Here is a 16739-nt window from a genome sequence, read left to right as displayed (position 1 = left end):
CGTGCTCTTCTAACACTGTGTTTGCTAGCCGTACGCCTAGGACGGCCGCCTGTAGCTCCAGTCTAGGTATGGAGATAGGCTTCCTAGGTGTGACGCGGCTTTTGGCGGCGGCTAGGGCTATTTTCACTGAGCCGTCGGCCCGCGTCATCCTCCAGTACACTGCGGCGGCGTAGGCTTCCTCACTCGCGTCGACGAACGTGTGTAGCTCGCGGGCGGCGGCGGGCGTAGCGTCGTAACACCTAGGTATTTTTAGGGTACCTAGGTCTCGCAGTTGTTGTAGCCAGTCACTCCAACGCGCGCGCAGCTCCCCCGGTATAGTCTCGTCCCAGCCCGTGCTATGTTGCCACGTATCTTGCATGATTCGCTTGGCCGGCGTCGTAATGGGCGATATGAGGTCAAATATCGACATTATGATGCTGAGTGCTTCCCTTTTCGTCGGAGGCCGGCGGTCGTCGATCACTTCTGGCTGAGCTCTTCTTGTGTTGAGTCGAAAGCGTATTGGCAAGGTGCGCAGTCGGTGGAGGGGGAAGTGGCGCTGATCGTCACAAACACAGGTAATCTTATGGAATGTCTGACATTAGTACTAGCGGCAGCCGCTTGAACTAATTTTACTCCATAAGATTTAACGTAGAAAGTCTGCCAAAATGAGGGCAGCACCAGTCGTGCACCTAGCGAATACTGTCTTCGTTCGTGTCCCATAGCAGGCCGAGCGTTTTTTCTATCTCGCTCTCGCCGATGGGGACAGTACTTCCCTCTCGCTCTTCGGAGTCCGCGACGTCACTTATTGCTTCTTTTTTGTTCGTGGCCCACCCACGCAGTTGAAACTGGGCTTGCTTGTGCACGTAGTCGACGTCTCTGGTAACTTGTCTTGCCTCTTCTATTGTGTTGAAGCTTTGCAGATAGTCGTCCATGTAGTGATTTCGCTCGATCGCTCGCGCAGCCTCCGGGTACTGAGTAGCGTGTTCTCGTGCATTCCTATTTTTTATGTATAGGGCAGTGCACGGCGATGACGACGCGCCGAATATGACGGACGTCATGCGGTACTCTTCTGGTTCCCCGTCGCGGCGGTCGCCCCGCCACAGGAAGCGTAGGGCGTCCCTGTCCTCTTCGCGTATCTTGATCTGCATGAACATCTCTTTCAGGTCAGCTGAGACTGCGATGTTGTGTTGTCGAAACTTCATGATGACGCGGGGTAGCGATTGCAGGAAATCTGGGCCCGCGTGCAGCATGTCGTTGAGGCTGCGGCCGTGTGAGGTGGCCGCTGCGTCATGGACCAGTCTAATCTTCGGCTTCTCTGGATTGCAGACCGCGAAGTGAGGTAGGTACCACGTCCGCTCGCTAGGTGGCGTGGTCGCGCGCTCGGCGTAGCTCGATGTAAGCAGATTGTTGACGCGTTCTTCATATTGTTGTTTCAGGTTCGCGTCACGATCCAGCTTCCTCTCGAGTGTGTGTAGCCGCTTGAGAGCGTCGTTGCGGTTGTTCGGTATTCTTTCTGTCTCGTTGCGCCACAGCAGCCCGGTCTCGAACCTGCCGTCGGGTAGGCGTACTCTTCTCTTCTAATATGCGGAGTGCTTGCTGCTCGGGGTCGCTGCTCGGCCGCCGCGGCTCGATCGCTAGTGACTCGAGTGCGAAATAATTCTTCATTGTTTCTTCTATGTTTTCAGCCGGCCCGGCCCGTGTGAGGTGCGCGCAACAGTACGCGACAGGCTTCGCTTTAGTGGTGCGACAGCCGTGAAGTACCCATCCTAGTTGGGTTCTTGATGCGACGAGTTGACCGCGCCGTCCTTTTCTTATCTCGCGTGACACGATCAGCTCCCAGTTGTCTTGACCGATGAGTATTTGTGGGGTAGCATCTCGGTAGGTTAACTTGTGTTTCAGCCCCCTGAGATGCGCGCAGTTGTCTATCTCGCTCACGCCGATTGATTAGTGATTGATTAGGGTAGTGAAGCCGAGACTGCCGACGGTGTGCGCGTTCGTAATTCGCTGTTCGTCTCTCTCGTGCTTGTTCTTGATGAAGACCTCGACCCTCCTGCTCTGATTGTGCTCCATCTCTTTCCCCCCTACGCCTTGTACCCACATTGGTTCAGTGGGTCCGTCGAGCCCGAGTGCGTCCGCCAGTGCCGAGTCGATGATTGTTACTGTGCTGCCCTCGTCTAGTAGGGCGAACGTGTCTATTGCCGTCCGCGGGCCGCGCAGGGTGACTGGTACTATCTTCAGGTACGCTCGGCTCGCACGCGCCGCCGCGCAGGTGACTTGGTTCACTGCAGAGGCCACCACTTCTTCTGGTTTGTGTGTAGGTGGCTCGGCCGGGGCGGCGGGGGCGTACGTCGACGTCTTCTCGTGGTGTAGTAGGTGATGGTGTCGCATAGGGCAGCCTTGCTGGCCGCAGGGCTTCGCACGGCACGCGAAGCGGCGATGTTTGCTAACGAGGCATCGGTAGCAAATGTTGTGTCTCTTGGCCACTTCCCAGCGCTCGTTCGTGTCGATCTTCTTAAATTGCGGGCACGACGGCAGTTGGTGGGTAGCGTGTTCACATAATGGGCACGCCGGCTTCTCTTCTTTTTGTTTCTTGTTAGTGTCGACCGCGGCGGCGTACGTTCGCTCGGGCTTCTTTCTTGCGCTTCTTACTTCTTTATTCTCCGTCGTAACTTCAGGCGGAGCGTAAGGCGTGCACTTGTCGGCTTCGTTGTTTAGAAACTCGGCAATCTTCTTAAGCTCGGGCGTCTCTTCTCTCGTAGTTGCGTAGTCGTACCACTTGTTGCGAAGTATCGGCGTTAGTTTATCGACCATCGATCGCAGTAGCTCCGGGTTGTAGAGGTACTGCGGCTTCTTTAGTATCTCGATAGTCGTGACAGTGTTCGCGACCCGGCTGGCGAATATGCACAGGTCGCGCGGGCTGTCGGTGAGGCGCGGCAGTCCTTTGATCTTCTCCAGTTCATTGACGAGGAGAGCGTCCGGCCTTCCGTATCTTCTTTCTAGTGCTTTGATGACGTCATCGGGGTGCGGCTGGCTGATGAGGAGGGCGCTGACGGCCTCCCAGGCGACACCTTTGAGACTTCTTCTGATACGGGCGACGTTTTCACTCGCGGAGAAGCTGGGCGCGGACTCGTTATACGCGGCCTTAAATTGTAGCCACTCGGTGCACAGGCCACTGAAAGTCGGCCGGTCTGGTATGTACTTCTTGTAGGACTGGACTGTAGGGCTGGCTTGAATGGCTTCTGTGAGTGCGGCGGTTAGCGATGACACGTCCATCGCACGCTCGGCCTTATGTGGTTCCGGCTGCGCGCGTAATTTAGTGGCGCGCGCAGCGGGTTCGTGCGTGTCTTCTACGTGGGCGGGTTCTAATGCGGTCGCTTGTTCTGGTCGGGTATTGAACCAGTCAGCAATTCGTTGCGGAGCGAGGTCCTGTAATGTGGTGAATGTCCAATTTTAGTGTTTAGCAGTAACGCTTTGGTTTACTGCGACATAAACGCATATTGCTTGTGTCAGCGCAACCTAACGTGTATAAAACAATAGGCATTTAGAGAATAAACGTTCAGAATGTTCTTATACTATCACACATAAGGTGTTTAACTTCTACTCCCATCACCTGCTCGAAACTATATACATAACAATACCTATCTTGTTATTTGATGGCGATCCAGACCAGTGAACCAACAAGGAACTAACACTCAAGAAAGAAGGAAAAATCAAGCAAGAAAGGAAAAAAACGAAGAACCACTTTTTCAACACCAATCCACGCAGTCAGAACCAACCAGCTTATCAAGAATCAAGAAACAACCTGAGAAGAACCAACCAACATCAAAAAGCGGAAACCGCGTTAAGAAAATAAATTAAGAAGAACGAAGAGCGCTGTCCAGGGTATCCCGGCTCGCAAATCAAGAGGTGTCCAGGGTTATCCCGGCCCATTTCAAGAGGAGTCCAGGGTTATCCCGGCCCACCATCATAATCATCGGAAGCAAAGCCAGCCAGCCATATGAAGCGTCAAGCGAGTGCCACATGGAAATGCCAGCTCGCCAGGCCACGCCAGCAGCAGCAAGAATGCCGTACGCGAACTCGCACCGGTCCGGACGAAGACGAAGCCGAGGACGGCCAGCCACGCAGCAATAGGATGTAAATCCTACATGTAATTTATCATTTTAATTACTTTTCTCTAAAAGCCAGCATTTATTTTTCCAATTCAGTAGCAGTTATATTTAAATCATTCATAATTATTAAAGGTTGTCGCTAAACTCAATTTCGTTTCGAGCATAAATAATTTTCATAAGAAGTCATAATATAATATTAAATATTAACGGTGTCGAATAGTGTCCTCAATCATGTATGTTGCAATTTGCAGCGCGTGCCACACTTTGTGCGCACGTCGACAGAAAACTTAACTAGGCCGCGAGACTTTGCCGCGAGTTAGAATATTTTAATAATCGATGAATGAAATTTGATACATCGCATAACGATTAAATAATTAACAACTCAATTCAATAAAATTATTTAATTGTTTCTTAGTAATGATTGATACTTTAGCTACGTGTCGGACTGATCACCTGATATACAGCGAAAGTTTGATTTATTACATCATTTTTTTTAATTTTCGAAGTAAATAATAATGTTTATTTTATAGAAAGCTTACAGTACGGTACAAGTTTGAGAAGTTTTAAGGAGTTTTTAGGCACATTTATTTATAAAATGTGACCTCATAGCTAGAGAGCACTAGTCCTTCGTACTTGATCATAGTGTGATATACAGTATCCTCCGTGAAAGTTGTAGGAGACTTATTGTCTTAATGTATTTGTGTCTCTAGGTACAGGCAGAGCCGTACAGCCTGGCCTGATATGCCATTTTATAGAGTTGATAAAGGGTGACCATGCCCTAGGTGTTTATTGAAGAATTGCTATGGATAGCATTGATAGGTGAAGGGTGCGCACAGAGGCGCAACCCAGTTATGTCCTTGATCATAGTCGACCTCATAGGTGTCCGTGAAAGGCTTAACATTTAATACGGCATTAGTTTATTTTTTATCAGAATTATGGGAGATACCGTAACTATAAACAGCGAGAGTAAATATTTTTAAGTTGAATACCAATTGTTTCTAAATGTTTTAAAGTTGAATAGTAAATGTTTTAAAGATGAAGAGTAGGTAAATGTTTTTAAAGAAGGAGATTTATATTTTATGAGAAAAGGAAGTAAATTAATATTTTAACGTTTGAGAGATGACAACATTTTAAGTGATGATATTTTCTTATTAGCACAACGATTTTTTTCTTTTTCTTAATAGGACTACGACACTTACGACACATAAGAACCTAGCTAAATAAAGATTGCTTGCATTATACCTATATAATTTGATAATATTTTTTTTTATTAATTTCAGAAAAAATTGTAAACAAGTAACATGCGTTTAAATTTTTTCTTCTGCCACCCCGGCGGTGAGAGGAACTTTCGGGGGAGGTGTAATGTGGTGAATGTCCAATTTTAGTGTTTAGCAGTAACGCTTTGGTTTACTGCGACATAAACGCATATTGCTTGTGTCAGCGCAACCTAACGTGTATAAAACAATAGGCATTTAGAGAATAAACGTTCAGAATGTTCTTATACTATCACACATAAGGTGTTTAACTTCTACTCCCATCACCTGCTCGAAACTATATACAACAAGTAAGATCCTGTTATTTGAGTCCTCTTCATCTTCTTCCGACTCTTCTCTCGACGATGCAAGGTCTATTCTTTCTTGCTGTATCTTCAATAGCTCCGCTTCGGCTCGAATGCGCTTCAACTCCAGCTCGGCTATCCTCTCTTTGGCCTCCAACCCCGCGAGGAGTCTCTTGCTGGAGGCCTTAGATCGGTGTGACCGAGCGGGTCTAGGTGGCTTCTGGGGCGGCGGCATCAGTGCAGCGGCGTGGCGCTCGACGACCGTGGCCGTAATGCTGGCCGCGGGCGTGGCTCTGATGCCCGACGTGTCGGCAGGACCCCCGGCGCTGCTTGCGTTGCCGGTGGTGTGGGCGTCGGCGTTGCTGGTGCGTGGCGTCTCTTCTGGGTCGGGGCGCGTCTTCTTTGTAGCGCCTGTGCCCGACGTGGTGCCTGTGCCCGACGTAGTGCCCGTGCCTGAGGGCCTACCGCGAACCACGTTCGACGTGTTGCCTCTCTGTCGCACTTGTAAATTCGTACGTAAGTGTGACAGGGAGGCAACACATCTAACGTGGTTCGCGGTAGGCCCTCTGACGTGGTTCGCGGTAGGCCCTCTGACGTGGTGCCGGTGCCCGACGTCGTGCCTGTGCCCGACGTGGTGCCCGTGCCCGACGTGGTGCCGGTCTGGTCGGTGGTGCGCGTTTCCCCGGAGCTCGGAGTCTTGTCGGTGCCATCTGACGAATTTTCTTCTTCTTCTTTGCCGTGGTTGCTTCTTGTTACTACCATCTTGAAATTTTCTTTATTCAGAGATCCGGCTTCGACGAGGACCAAACAATGTGAGTGTTAGGCCCTATCTTCTTAAATCGTAGCAGGTACGTAGGGGGGGTGTGGACTGTATAGGCTTCTTGACATAGGCGGGATGGAGTAATAAAACAACGCAGCTGGAGTATCTTCAGAGGCAGGAGGGTCGAGGTCGGAGAGGGTTTCTTCTTTTCCTTTTAGTGTTTCTTGCTCGGCTGCTGGTTGCGTAATGACGCGGTGCGCAGCAGCGGTGTCATCTAACACTCCCCCTTTCTGGGGGTGTGAGGAGGCCAAGCTGGCGCTGGATCTTGCGTGCGGCGTGAGTCGGTGAAATGGACGACACGTACTAAGCCGCGTCGTCCGCGAACAGGCCCAGCTTGACGTCGCCGACCACCGGGATGTCGTCAGTGAACCAGGCGTAGCAAGATGGTGATAGACAGCTTCCTTGTGGGACTCCCGCGAGGATCGGGCGCGCTGAGGATAGGGCATCCTCAACTGCCACTTGGAAGCTTCTTTCTGTGAAGAAGGAGCTGATGACGCGTACTACTCGACGTGGGGCCGAAGACGTTGACAACTTGGCTAGCAGGCCCTCGTGCCAGACCCTGTCGAACGCCTTCTCCATATCGAGAAACATCGCGACGATATGCTCCTTCTGGTTCATCCTCTCGCCCATGTAGGAGAGGACTCTGGTCAGCTGCAGGGTTGTGGAGTGCTCTGACCGGAAGCCGAACTGCTCCGGCCTCGGCACGATGTGCGGCTGAAGTCTTCCGAGCAGGAGCCTCTCGAAGACTTTGGACAGGGTACTGAGCAGCGTGATAGGCCGGTAACTCTCCGGCCTTCTTCTATCCTTCCCCGGTTTCGGCAGCATGATGACCCGGCCAAGTTTCCAGGTCTTCGGAAAGTGGCCCGAGCGCATGATCCCATTGAACAAGCGTGTCACCGCCACGATTGTGTGCTGCGGCAGGTGACGAAGCGCCATGTTCGGGATCGAATCGGCGCCCGGGGCCTTCTTTGGGTTGGTTCTTCTGGTTGCACGTCTAACTTGGCCGGGTGAGAAGAAGACCGGGTCCTCCTCTGCATTCGGCTGTTGATTCGGTTGTTGTTGAGAGGTTTCAGGATAGACTTCAGAATAAAACACAGGAATAGCAGTATAGCGTGTACTGGTCGGTTACAGACTGACTTGCTTAACTAGTTTTAAAACTACCCTTTAATTTAAACACTACATCCCTCCACCAATAGTTGTAAAACTATCCATACAACTAATAAATAATAACAAATAATAAGTAAAACACTGAGGCGTCTTTTTGTATTAATAATCGGGGTTTGGATTCCTTGTGCTCCTTAATGGAAATCGTCGTACAAAAACATCTGGTTCAATCGGCTCGTCGTCATATACTCCGGGGGGTGTAATAGAAGAAGGTGGTACTTCCGGGACAGCCGTGGTACCCTGAAGTCGCGGCGATGATGTTTGTGAGACGACACTCGAAAATGAGCAATCGGACATGTCGGCATCGTCGTCCTCTTCCCCGGCAGCCGCAGGCGACGGCGCCGGCGGCGGCGGCGGCGGCGCTGCGGTTTCAGAGGGCGCCTCCTCTCTCGGCTCACTGGTTTGCAGAACGGGCACATCGCCATCGTAGCCGTCGTCTTCCAAAGCCTTGTTGCCCTTGTACATAAGCAACTGATCAACATGCTTTTTAGCTGTTACTTGAAGGCTTTTTATATAAACATTGAACATTGACGAGCCGATGGTACTTAAAATTGTTCCTTCTAACCACGTATGTTTTGTGCCATTTTTAAAATATGATTTTACGAGTACACAGTCTCCGATATTAAATTTAATTTGCCTCTTTCCATCGTAATATTTCGGTTTAAAGAAATTTTATTGTCTAAGAAATTACAGAAATTTCACTTATAAGACAACTTATAAATATAACGGCGCGCGCTTGATTTAATTCGATTATTTTTAAATTTGTTAAACTAATCGGGTAGTTGTGATTTGTTGTGAGGTGTTATTGACACTGACAAGTTGATTTATTTTAAGAGCGGGTAGTCCCGAATGGAGTTGTAAGTGTCATGGCGGCGCGGAACGTCATTCGTTGACAGCGCCCCGCATGGAATGGTCGCTTACAAACCCATTGGCTCTTAATCGTGATTTATTGTTGTAATCCGTGAATATTTTTGGTATTTGACAATTAAAATAAGAAATACAGTGTTTTGATTGTATCGTGACATTTTTATTTGGTGAAAACCTGCACGTGCACGCCCAAACGACATCAATATGCCAGACACGCCTGTTCGGCCTCCCGATACCCCGACATCGGAAGTGAGATTACCAGAAGCGGCGCAGGATCACCCTACAGGTCAGTGTGGTGTTATTCCTCAAAAAAAAAGTTCCGACAATCAAATGTGGAAAATGTTATTTGAAATGCAGCAAAGTCAAATGATGGAAGTGATTCGTACAATTAAGGAACCTAGTACTAAAGATTACAAACTAGTGCTTCCTGAATTTAATCCTGAATCTCGTGACAGCGATGCTCGGGCTTGGTGCGCTACTGTGGATTTGTGCATGCAAGAAAAAGAGATAACTAGTAGTAACCTAATTATTGCCCTGAGTCGAGCGCTCAAAGGCACGGCAGCGTCATGGCTGGCCCAGAATAGTTTTGCTGGGATAACCTGGGCTCAGATAAAAGATTCTTTTCTCGCTCGCTTTGACTACGCCGAAACACCTGCTGCTACATTATTCAGGCTACTCAACGAGAACCCAAATGACGGTGAATGTTTAGCATCATACGCTAATCGATTTTTAAGCACGCTCATGAACAGATGGAGTTCTTTATCAAATGAGCAGATAGCGATAGCTGTAACATTAGCACATGCATCAAAAACTGATCCACGACTGCAAAGACTGGCCTTTACTACGGAAATCGATACGCGAGTGAAAATGCAACAAGAACTGATGGCCTATACTTATCGTAAAAGAGGGCCTTCGACACAGGATAAGCCATTGGCACAAAATGATGCTAAAAGACCCCGAGTTGATTCATTAAGGAGGTGTTACATATGCAACAAGCCAGGTCATGTGGCAATCGATTGCCGTGTTGAAAGTGATTCAACTCGTGCATCGACATCGAAGAATACTGCTGATGTTCCGGTTAAACTATCTTCGCTTACGTGTTTCTCCTGTGGCGAGAAAGGACACATATCGACGCGCTGCACGAAGAAAGAAGATAAAGCAAGCGAAGCGGTTGTGGAGCCTTGACTGAATATCTGCACCATCGGGCAAGCTTCAGACCAGCTCTCTACTAATCACGGTGAGAAGTAATCATTCTGTTTTGATTCGAGCGCTGAATGCTCTCTAATTACAGAAAGTGTAGCTCTTAGTTATTCTATTCATGGGTAGGCAATACATTGTAAACTTACTTGGCATAGATAAACGTTCTGATAATGGTTTACGTGTTGTTTACAGTGTAATATTCCAATATTAGCCACGGTCAATATACAGGGGCTCTCAGTGCAATTGCTATTCTATACTGTAGGTACCTGATGTTTTCATATTTTAGCCTATCCAAATGGGGCGAGATTTATTGGCATTAGTGTATTCAGTAGAGATTACTAAGAATCAAGTTATTGTTAAGAAAATTAAGACGGTAGTGGTTTGTGAAGTAGCCTCTAAAGTTAATGGTTTCCAAAACATTAATTCTGACGTTAGGTACTCGAAGAAAGCGCAGATCATTCTGAGTTAGAACAGAGGGAAGTAGAAAATTAAAGATCTTTTGGACGTGGGCATGATTCGAGAAAGTTGTTCCCCATTTTCCCGCCTCATTTTACATGGCAATTAGCTACCATCAGATAACAGTTCATAAGGGCTCGATAGAGCGGACTAGTTTCGTGACACCGGACGGGCAGTTCAAATATCGTACGTTGAATTGTCCGTTTGGTCTCCGAAAACACGCCTGCAGTGTATTAACGTGCTATGAATAAGGCATCTTCCAGGTCCTTCATGTGAAACGTTTGCCGTAGTATCTCAGGATGTCGTCATTATTCCCTCCCGTACAGTAGCAGAAGGCTCAGATGCGCCAAGTATTAGGGGCTTTAAGTAGTGCCGGTTCCTCAGTAAATTTAAAGAAATGCGTTTTCCTGAAGAATGAGGTATAATATTTAGGCTATCACGATTCTGCGAGTGAAATACGGCCTAATCCCAGAAAAATCAAAGTGTTAACAGAACTTGCACCACCCGAAACAGTTACGCAGTTAAGACAATTTATTGATCTGGCTTCATATTTTAGGCAGGTAGTACCTGGATTTTCTCAAAAAAAAAAAGAAGAGCGACCTTTCTTTATAGATTGACACCGGAGTTTGAAAAAAAAACTAGGCAAGACATTGACTGATTAGCCGGTTTTAGCAGACAAAGGTAGGTGTTTCTCTAGAAAGATTTCTGTACGACCCATAACGTAATAGCCTAAACCTTATAGCAACAGGCCGTACTTGTGCTAAAGGGGCGGTTTACGACGAATGCTCGATTGTTATGTTTCATTAGAGTTAAATACCGCGTTAGAAACAACCGTAAGTTCTCGTATAGAGTCAGGATGCCCTAACGGCGCTGGTGAATACAAATAAGTGGTGTTAATGTTTTTGTATGTTGGGTTGTGTGTTATAGTAAAAGACTTGAGTAATATGGTAGTCTTGTGGCGATTAGCAGCTTAAATGTCAGATTGTTGCCTTGGTGGCATTAGTTGGCCTAAGTGGCCTTATTTGACCTTAGTAATATTAGTTGGCCTTGGTGGCAGTAGTAAGCCTTGGTGTCATTAGTTGGCCTCAGTGGCATTATTTGATAAAGGTAACAAAAGTTGGGCTTGGTGGCAGTAGTTAGCCTTGGTGGCATTAGCTGGCCTTGGTGGCATTAGCTGGCCTTGGTGGCATTAGTTAGCCTTGGTGGCATTAGTGGCCTTGGTGGCATTAGTTAGCCTTGGTGGCATTAGTGGCCTTGGTGACATTAGTTAGCCTTGGTGGCATTAGTGGCCTTGGTGGCATTAGTTAGCCTTGGTGGCATTAGTGGCCTTGGTGACATTAGTGAGCCTTGGTGGCATTAGTGGCCTTGGTGACATTAGTTAGCCTTGGTGACATTAGTTAGCCTTGGTGGCATTAGTGGTCTTGGTGACATTAGTGGCCTTAGTGGCATTAGTCTGGCCTTGGTGGCGTTACTTGGTATATTGGTTGCATAAGTTGGTTTTGGTGATACATGCTACAATTGCCAGTTGTTACGGTGGAAATAAGGAGATCGAAAGAATAAAATGTTAGTCAGTTCCTAATGGTTGAATGAGTAAGTTCAGTGTGTTAATGTTGTACAGCGGTCAGAATGACCGAGCAGGTTGCTGTGTGTATATTGGTGGTTTATTTGTTTACAGATGAGCCTGAGAGCAGAGACGATACACACGAGGACGTGTGATGATGCAGGACGGCCGTAACGGCGCGCGCTTGATTTAATTCGATTATTTTTAAATTTGTTAAACTAATCGGGTAGTTGTGATTTGTTGTGAGGTGTTATTGACACTGACAAGTTGATTTATTTTAAGAGCGGGTAGTCCCGAATGGAGTTGTAAGTGTCATGGCGGCGCGGAACGTCATTCGTTGACAGCGCCCCGCATGGAATGGTCGCTTACAAACCCATTGGCTCTTAATCGTGATTTATTGTTGTAATCCGTGAATATTTTTGGTATTTGACAATTAAAATAAGAAATACAGTGTTTTGATTGTATCGTGACATTTTTATTTGGTGAAAACCTGCACGTGCACGCCCAAACGACATCAATATGCCAGACACGCCTGTTCGGCCTCCCGATACCCCGACAAATAGATAACTTACAGTATTTACAAGTTACGCAATAAGCAAGCACTTAATGACAGTGTTTAACAATAAACAGTTGCATTTAGATTTAAACTAATAATTAAAACACAAGAATAAGACTAAAAATCGACCCTAATGGTCTTAACATAAGGTTTAGATTTAGTTGGTTAGTAATAGGAACATGCGAGGGTATCTTTTTTGTTCGACTCATGACGGCCAGACTTGTTTATAGGGCCAGTTAAACGAGACATTTAAGCTGTAGTTAATTATCGGTTATCGATATGACTTTTCTATTTTTATTTTTATAATATTATTATTTTAAATATACTTAAGTTATTATAACTATTTTATCCTATATATTTATTTTTTATCTTTTCTATTTTATTTTATTTATTATTATTATTTTATGTATATTCGTTATTTTACACATTTGATAAAACCAGTGTACCTATGTGTATTAATTGAACTGAAGTAAGCATTTTAAGCCTTTTTTTTTCACATACATAGTAATTTTATATTACGTTATATTTCTAGGTAGGTATATTTTCTTTTTTATTATTTTAAGTATGTTAATTAGTTTCGCTTTTTAGATCTACGGTATTTTTTTTTTCATCTTCTCGTATACCTAAATGAAATACATATTATTATTTTAGTTTGACAGGTGTTTATAATTTCGATTTATTTATTTAAGTATTTTTGTTTTAACTGATGTTAGTTTAGATGGTACTTTTTATGTTGTGATATTGTTTATAACATGTAATTTTAATTTGCTTTTAAAAGTTTTAAATGGTTTGATATCTTTCAGAGTTTTGGGTAGGTTATTATATAATTTTGCACCATCATGCATCAAATTCAGGGTTCCGTATCTGGTTCTAGGGAAACGTAGTGCTAAGTGGTCCGCGTTTCTGAGTTTCATTCTCTGGTATTTACTTTTGGTGTTAAAGGTAATTTCCGAATGTATAGTACCATCCAGTATTTTACGTATCAAGAGACATGTTTTATATACGTGTATTTGTTTTAAGTTCATGAGACCTGTTTTTTGATATAGTGTTTTTGTAGGTGTTAGATAGTCGTAGTTGAATAGGACTTTAATAACTTTGTTTTGCGCAATCTGGAGATCTTTGAGATTGGTCATTGCTGCATTGCCCCAGATTTCAGCAAGATATTCCAGGTGGGGTTTAATTAGGGCATTATAGATATTAATACGAACTTGTTTTGGAAGACAGTTTGAAATGTTGCGCATAGCGGCGGTTAGAGAAGTTATTTTAGGTCTTGTTTTAGCTATATGTGCTTTCCACGTGAGTTGACTGTCAAGGATCAAGCCTAGGTACTTTTCGTGGTCCTTTTTTTCTAAAAGTTCGCCATTTATATATAAATTTAGATTTTGTTCAATTTTTTTATTTTTGGCTGAAAAGATTACATAGCACGTCTTAGCCGTGTTAATAGTTAATAAATTACTTTGGAACCAGTTGAAAAGTAGGTCTAGATCTTGCTGTGCCTGTTGGATTATACTGGAGAGCGAAGATCCAAAATAAAACAAACAAGTGTCGTCCGCATATAAAGTTAAGTGGCCCTGTAGTCCTGCTTCATGTAAATTATTTACATATATTAAAAAGAGCAAGGGACCTATAATAGAACCTTGTGGTACACCGCAGGTCACAGGCAGCGGGGAGCTTTCATGCTGGCCTAGTTTAACTACTTGTTGCCTATTTGTAAGGTAGGACTCAAATATGCTATACGCCTTGTCTCTTATTCCGATTTGTTTTAATTTGTTTAAGAGCAAAGGGTGGCTGACTGTGTCAAATGCCTTTTTCAGGTCGACAAACACCCCTAATGCAATATTTTTTGAGTCTATATTGTTCTTTAGTTTAGTAACAAGGTCTATAGTAGCAGAAGTTGTATTACTTTTTGGTCGAAAACCGTACTGTCTTTTAAACAAAAAATGAATGGAATTTAGGTAGTTAAATAGTCTGTCATGAATAATTTTTTCGAAAATTTTAGAGATTGTAGGTAAAACGGAGATTGGGCGGTAGTTGCCAGGCTCCATTTTCAACCCAGACTTGTAAATGGGCGAAACTTTAGCGATCTTGAGGGAGTCAGGAAACTCGCCATTACTGAAGCAGGTGTTTATACAATCAGTTAGTTCATTTGCTATTGAATTTTTTATGCATTTTAGGGTCTTTGTATTAATACCGTCTACTCCGGTACTTACGTTTGAGTCTAGGCAAGAAATGATTTTTAATACCTCATTAACTGAAGTTGGTTTTAGTTGTTGTAGCTCATTTGTACAGTTAGTATTTACATTTGATGGTACATTATTTATTTGTCTAAATCGAGTTGGAATATCATTGCATAAGTTAGAGCCAATAGTTGTAAAATATTCATTAAAGCACTCGCAAATTTGTTGTGGGTCTGTAAATATTTTATCTTGATACTGGAGTTTAGGGGGAATGTAATTTGATGTAATTTTGTTTTTGGACAACGCGTTTATGAGACTCCACATTTTTTTTGGATCATTTTTACAATTTGCAAATGAGTTATGGTAGTATTTTTTCTTTGTTTTGGTGACGTTGGCTGTTAATCTGTTTCTTTCCTGTATAAATTTCTTGCGTATTTCTTCATTGTTAGGTTCTTTCTTTAGTTTTCGCCACAGTTCGTCTCTTGTAGTAATCGCCGAGATGATAGTTTGGTTAATCCAATCATCCTTGGGAAGGTTCAATATTTTGGTTTTTACAGTCTTCGACCGTTCTATAGCTATCTTGATGTACTTTTCTAGTCCGGAGTAAGCATGGTCTTTGTTAGTGAAGTTTTGATCCAACATTATTTTGCTGAGTTTATCATAGTCCACTGCCTCATATTTTATTTTGCTTTTTGGCTTTGGATATCTTTTTAAAAGTTCTAAGTATATGTGTTTGTGGTCGGACATTGCTGAGTCTATGATATGGAAATTAAAATTATCTTCTGAAAGGTTGGTATAGACGTGGTCCAGGATCGTCTTGCATGTTGTCGTCGTTTACGCTGTGAGATCTGTTTTTGGAGCACATTTTTATCAGCCGAGGATTCTGACGGACTGACGTCGGGTGCGTCGTCGGGCGTCGGCACGAGCGTATCGAAACGATAGCGCAGCGACCGACCTAGCATCAGTTCGGCGGGAGAGTGTCCGGTCGTACCGTGGACAGAGTTTCGGTACTCAAAAAGAAAATAATTAATTTTATTATAAAAATCGACCTTCGATAGATTTTGTGCCAAGATTGTTTTTAAACCTTTTTTTATGAACCTTACGCTATTTTCCGCGAGACCATTAGACGCGGGATGGTAAGGCGCAATTGTTACGTGCTTTATGTTATTACTTTTGCAAAAGTCCTCAAATGCCGCCGAAGTAAAATTGGTAGCATTATCTGTTACTAACGTTCTAACTAAACCGAATCTAGCGAACATATCGCATAGTTTCGCTATAACGCTCGCCGAGTCAGTACTCGACATAAAATAAACCTCCACCCATTTGGAGTGCGCATCCACCGCTACGAGCACCCGGTGGCCTGCCAGCTCCGCCATGTCGAGGTGCAGGCGCTGCCAGCGCGCGCGCGGCCGCGGCCACACCGTGAGCGGTGCGCGCGGTGGCGCAGCGCGGATCGATGAACAAATAGTGCAAGAACCTATCTTTTCCTCAATCTGTTTATCAATATTTGGCCACCACATATATTTACGCGCGTTGCTTTTTGTCTTAACCACACCAAAATGTGAATTATGCAGTTCATTCAATAAACGTTCCCTATAGATAACGGGTATTATGATTTTATGACCTCTCATTATACAACCTTTTTCTAAAGATAACTGCAAACGGCAATTAAAATACGGCTTAAGGTCGCTATCCACTACTTTCCTAGGCCAACCTTGCAAAATATATTTTGATATTATGCTCAACACGGGATCATTAAGAGTTTCTTTTTGTACATTTTCCACCGAAATAGGATGAATGTCGTGATACATGAAATTAATAAATAACGCTTCATCCTGCACTAAATTATCCTCATTAGCAACCAGTTGCGAATCTTTTATTGCGCGCGATAAGAAATCTGCCACGTTATCTGCGCTCTTAATGTACTCGATCTTAAAATTGTACGCCGATAAAAACAGAGCATATCGTTGTAATCGATTAGCCGCGAACTCCGGGACGCCTTTCTTGCTGCCAAAAATCGAAATTAAAGGCTTATGGTCAGTCCTTAAAATGAAAGGCTCCGGTCTACCGTACAAGTAATGGTGGAATTTTTTAATTCCAAAAATTATAGCAACCGCTTCTTTTTGAATTTGAGCATAATTTTGCTCACTCTTAGATAATGACCGAGATGCGTAGGCCACGACGCGCTCGATGCCATCCGCTTGCGTTTGAGCCAATAAGGCTGCCAGACCCTTGGGGCCGCGTCCACAGTGACAATCGTTGGCAAATCGGGGTCATAGTGAGCCAATACCT

At 44.7% G+C, this 16739-nt stretch overlaps 1 protein-coding gene across 1 annotated transcript; it reads right to left on the bottom strand.

The window, feature by feature from the left end:
• Positions 1–668: 668 nt before the first annotated feature.
• LOC134659424 (uncharacterized) lies at positions 669–6408 on the bottom strand. Its single transcript, XM_063515067.1, has 5 exons — positions 6242–6408; positions 5630–6107; positions 1963–3405; positions 1577–1905; positions 669–1527 (listed from the first exon to the last, which is right to left on the bottom strand). Exons 1-5 carry the CDS (start codon positions 6406–6408, stop codon positions 669–671), a joined length of 3276 nt encoding a protein of 1091 aa, XP_063371137.1.
• Positions 6409–16739: the final 10331 nt, after the last annotated feature.

Source organism: Cydia amplana, chromosome 25 (assembly GCF_948474715.1).
Source record: "Cydia amplana chromosome 25, ilCydAmpl1.1, whole genome shotgun sequence".
Taxonomy (NCBI): domain Eukaryota; kingdom Metazoa; phylum Arthropoda; class Insecta; order Lepidoptera; family Tortricidae; genus Cydia; species Cydia amplana.
Note: the sequence above shows the minus strand (reverse complement) of the source record. Positions and strands in the feature narration are given on the sequence as shown.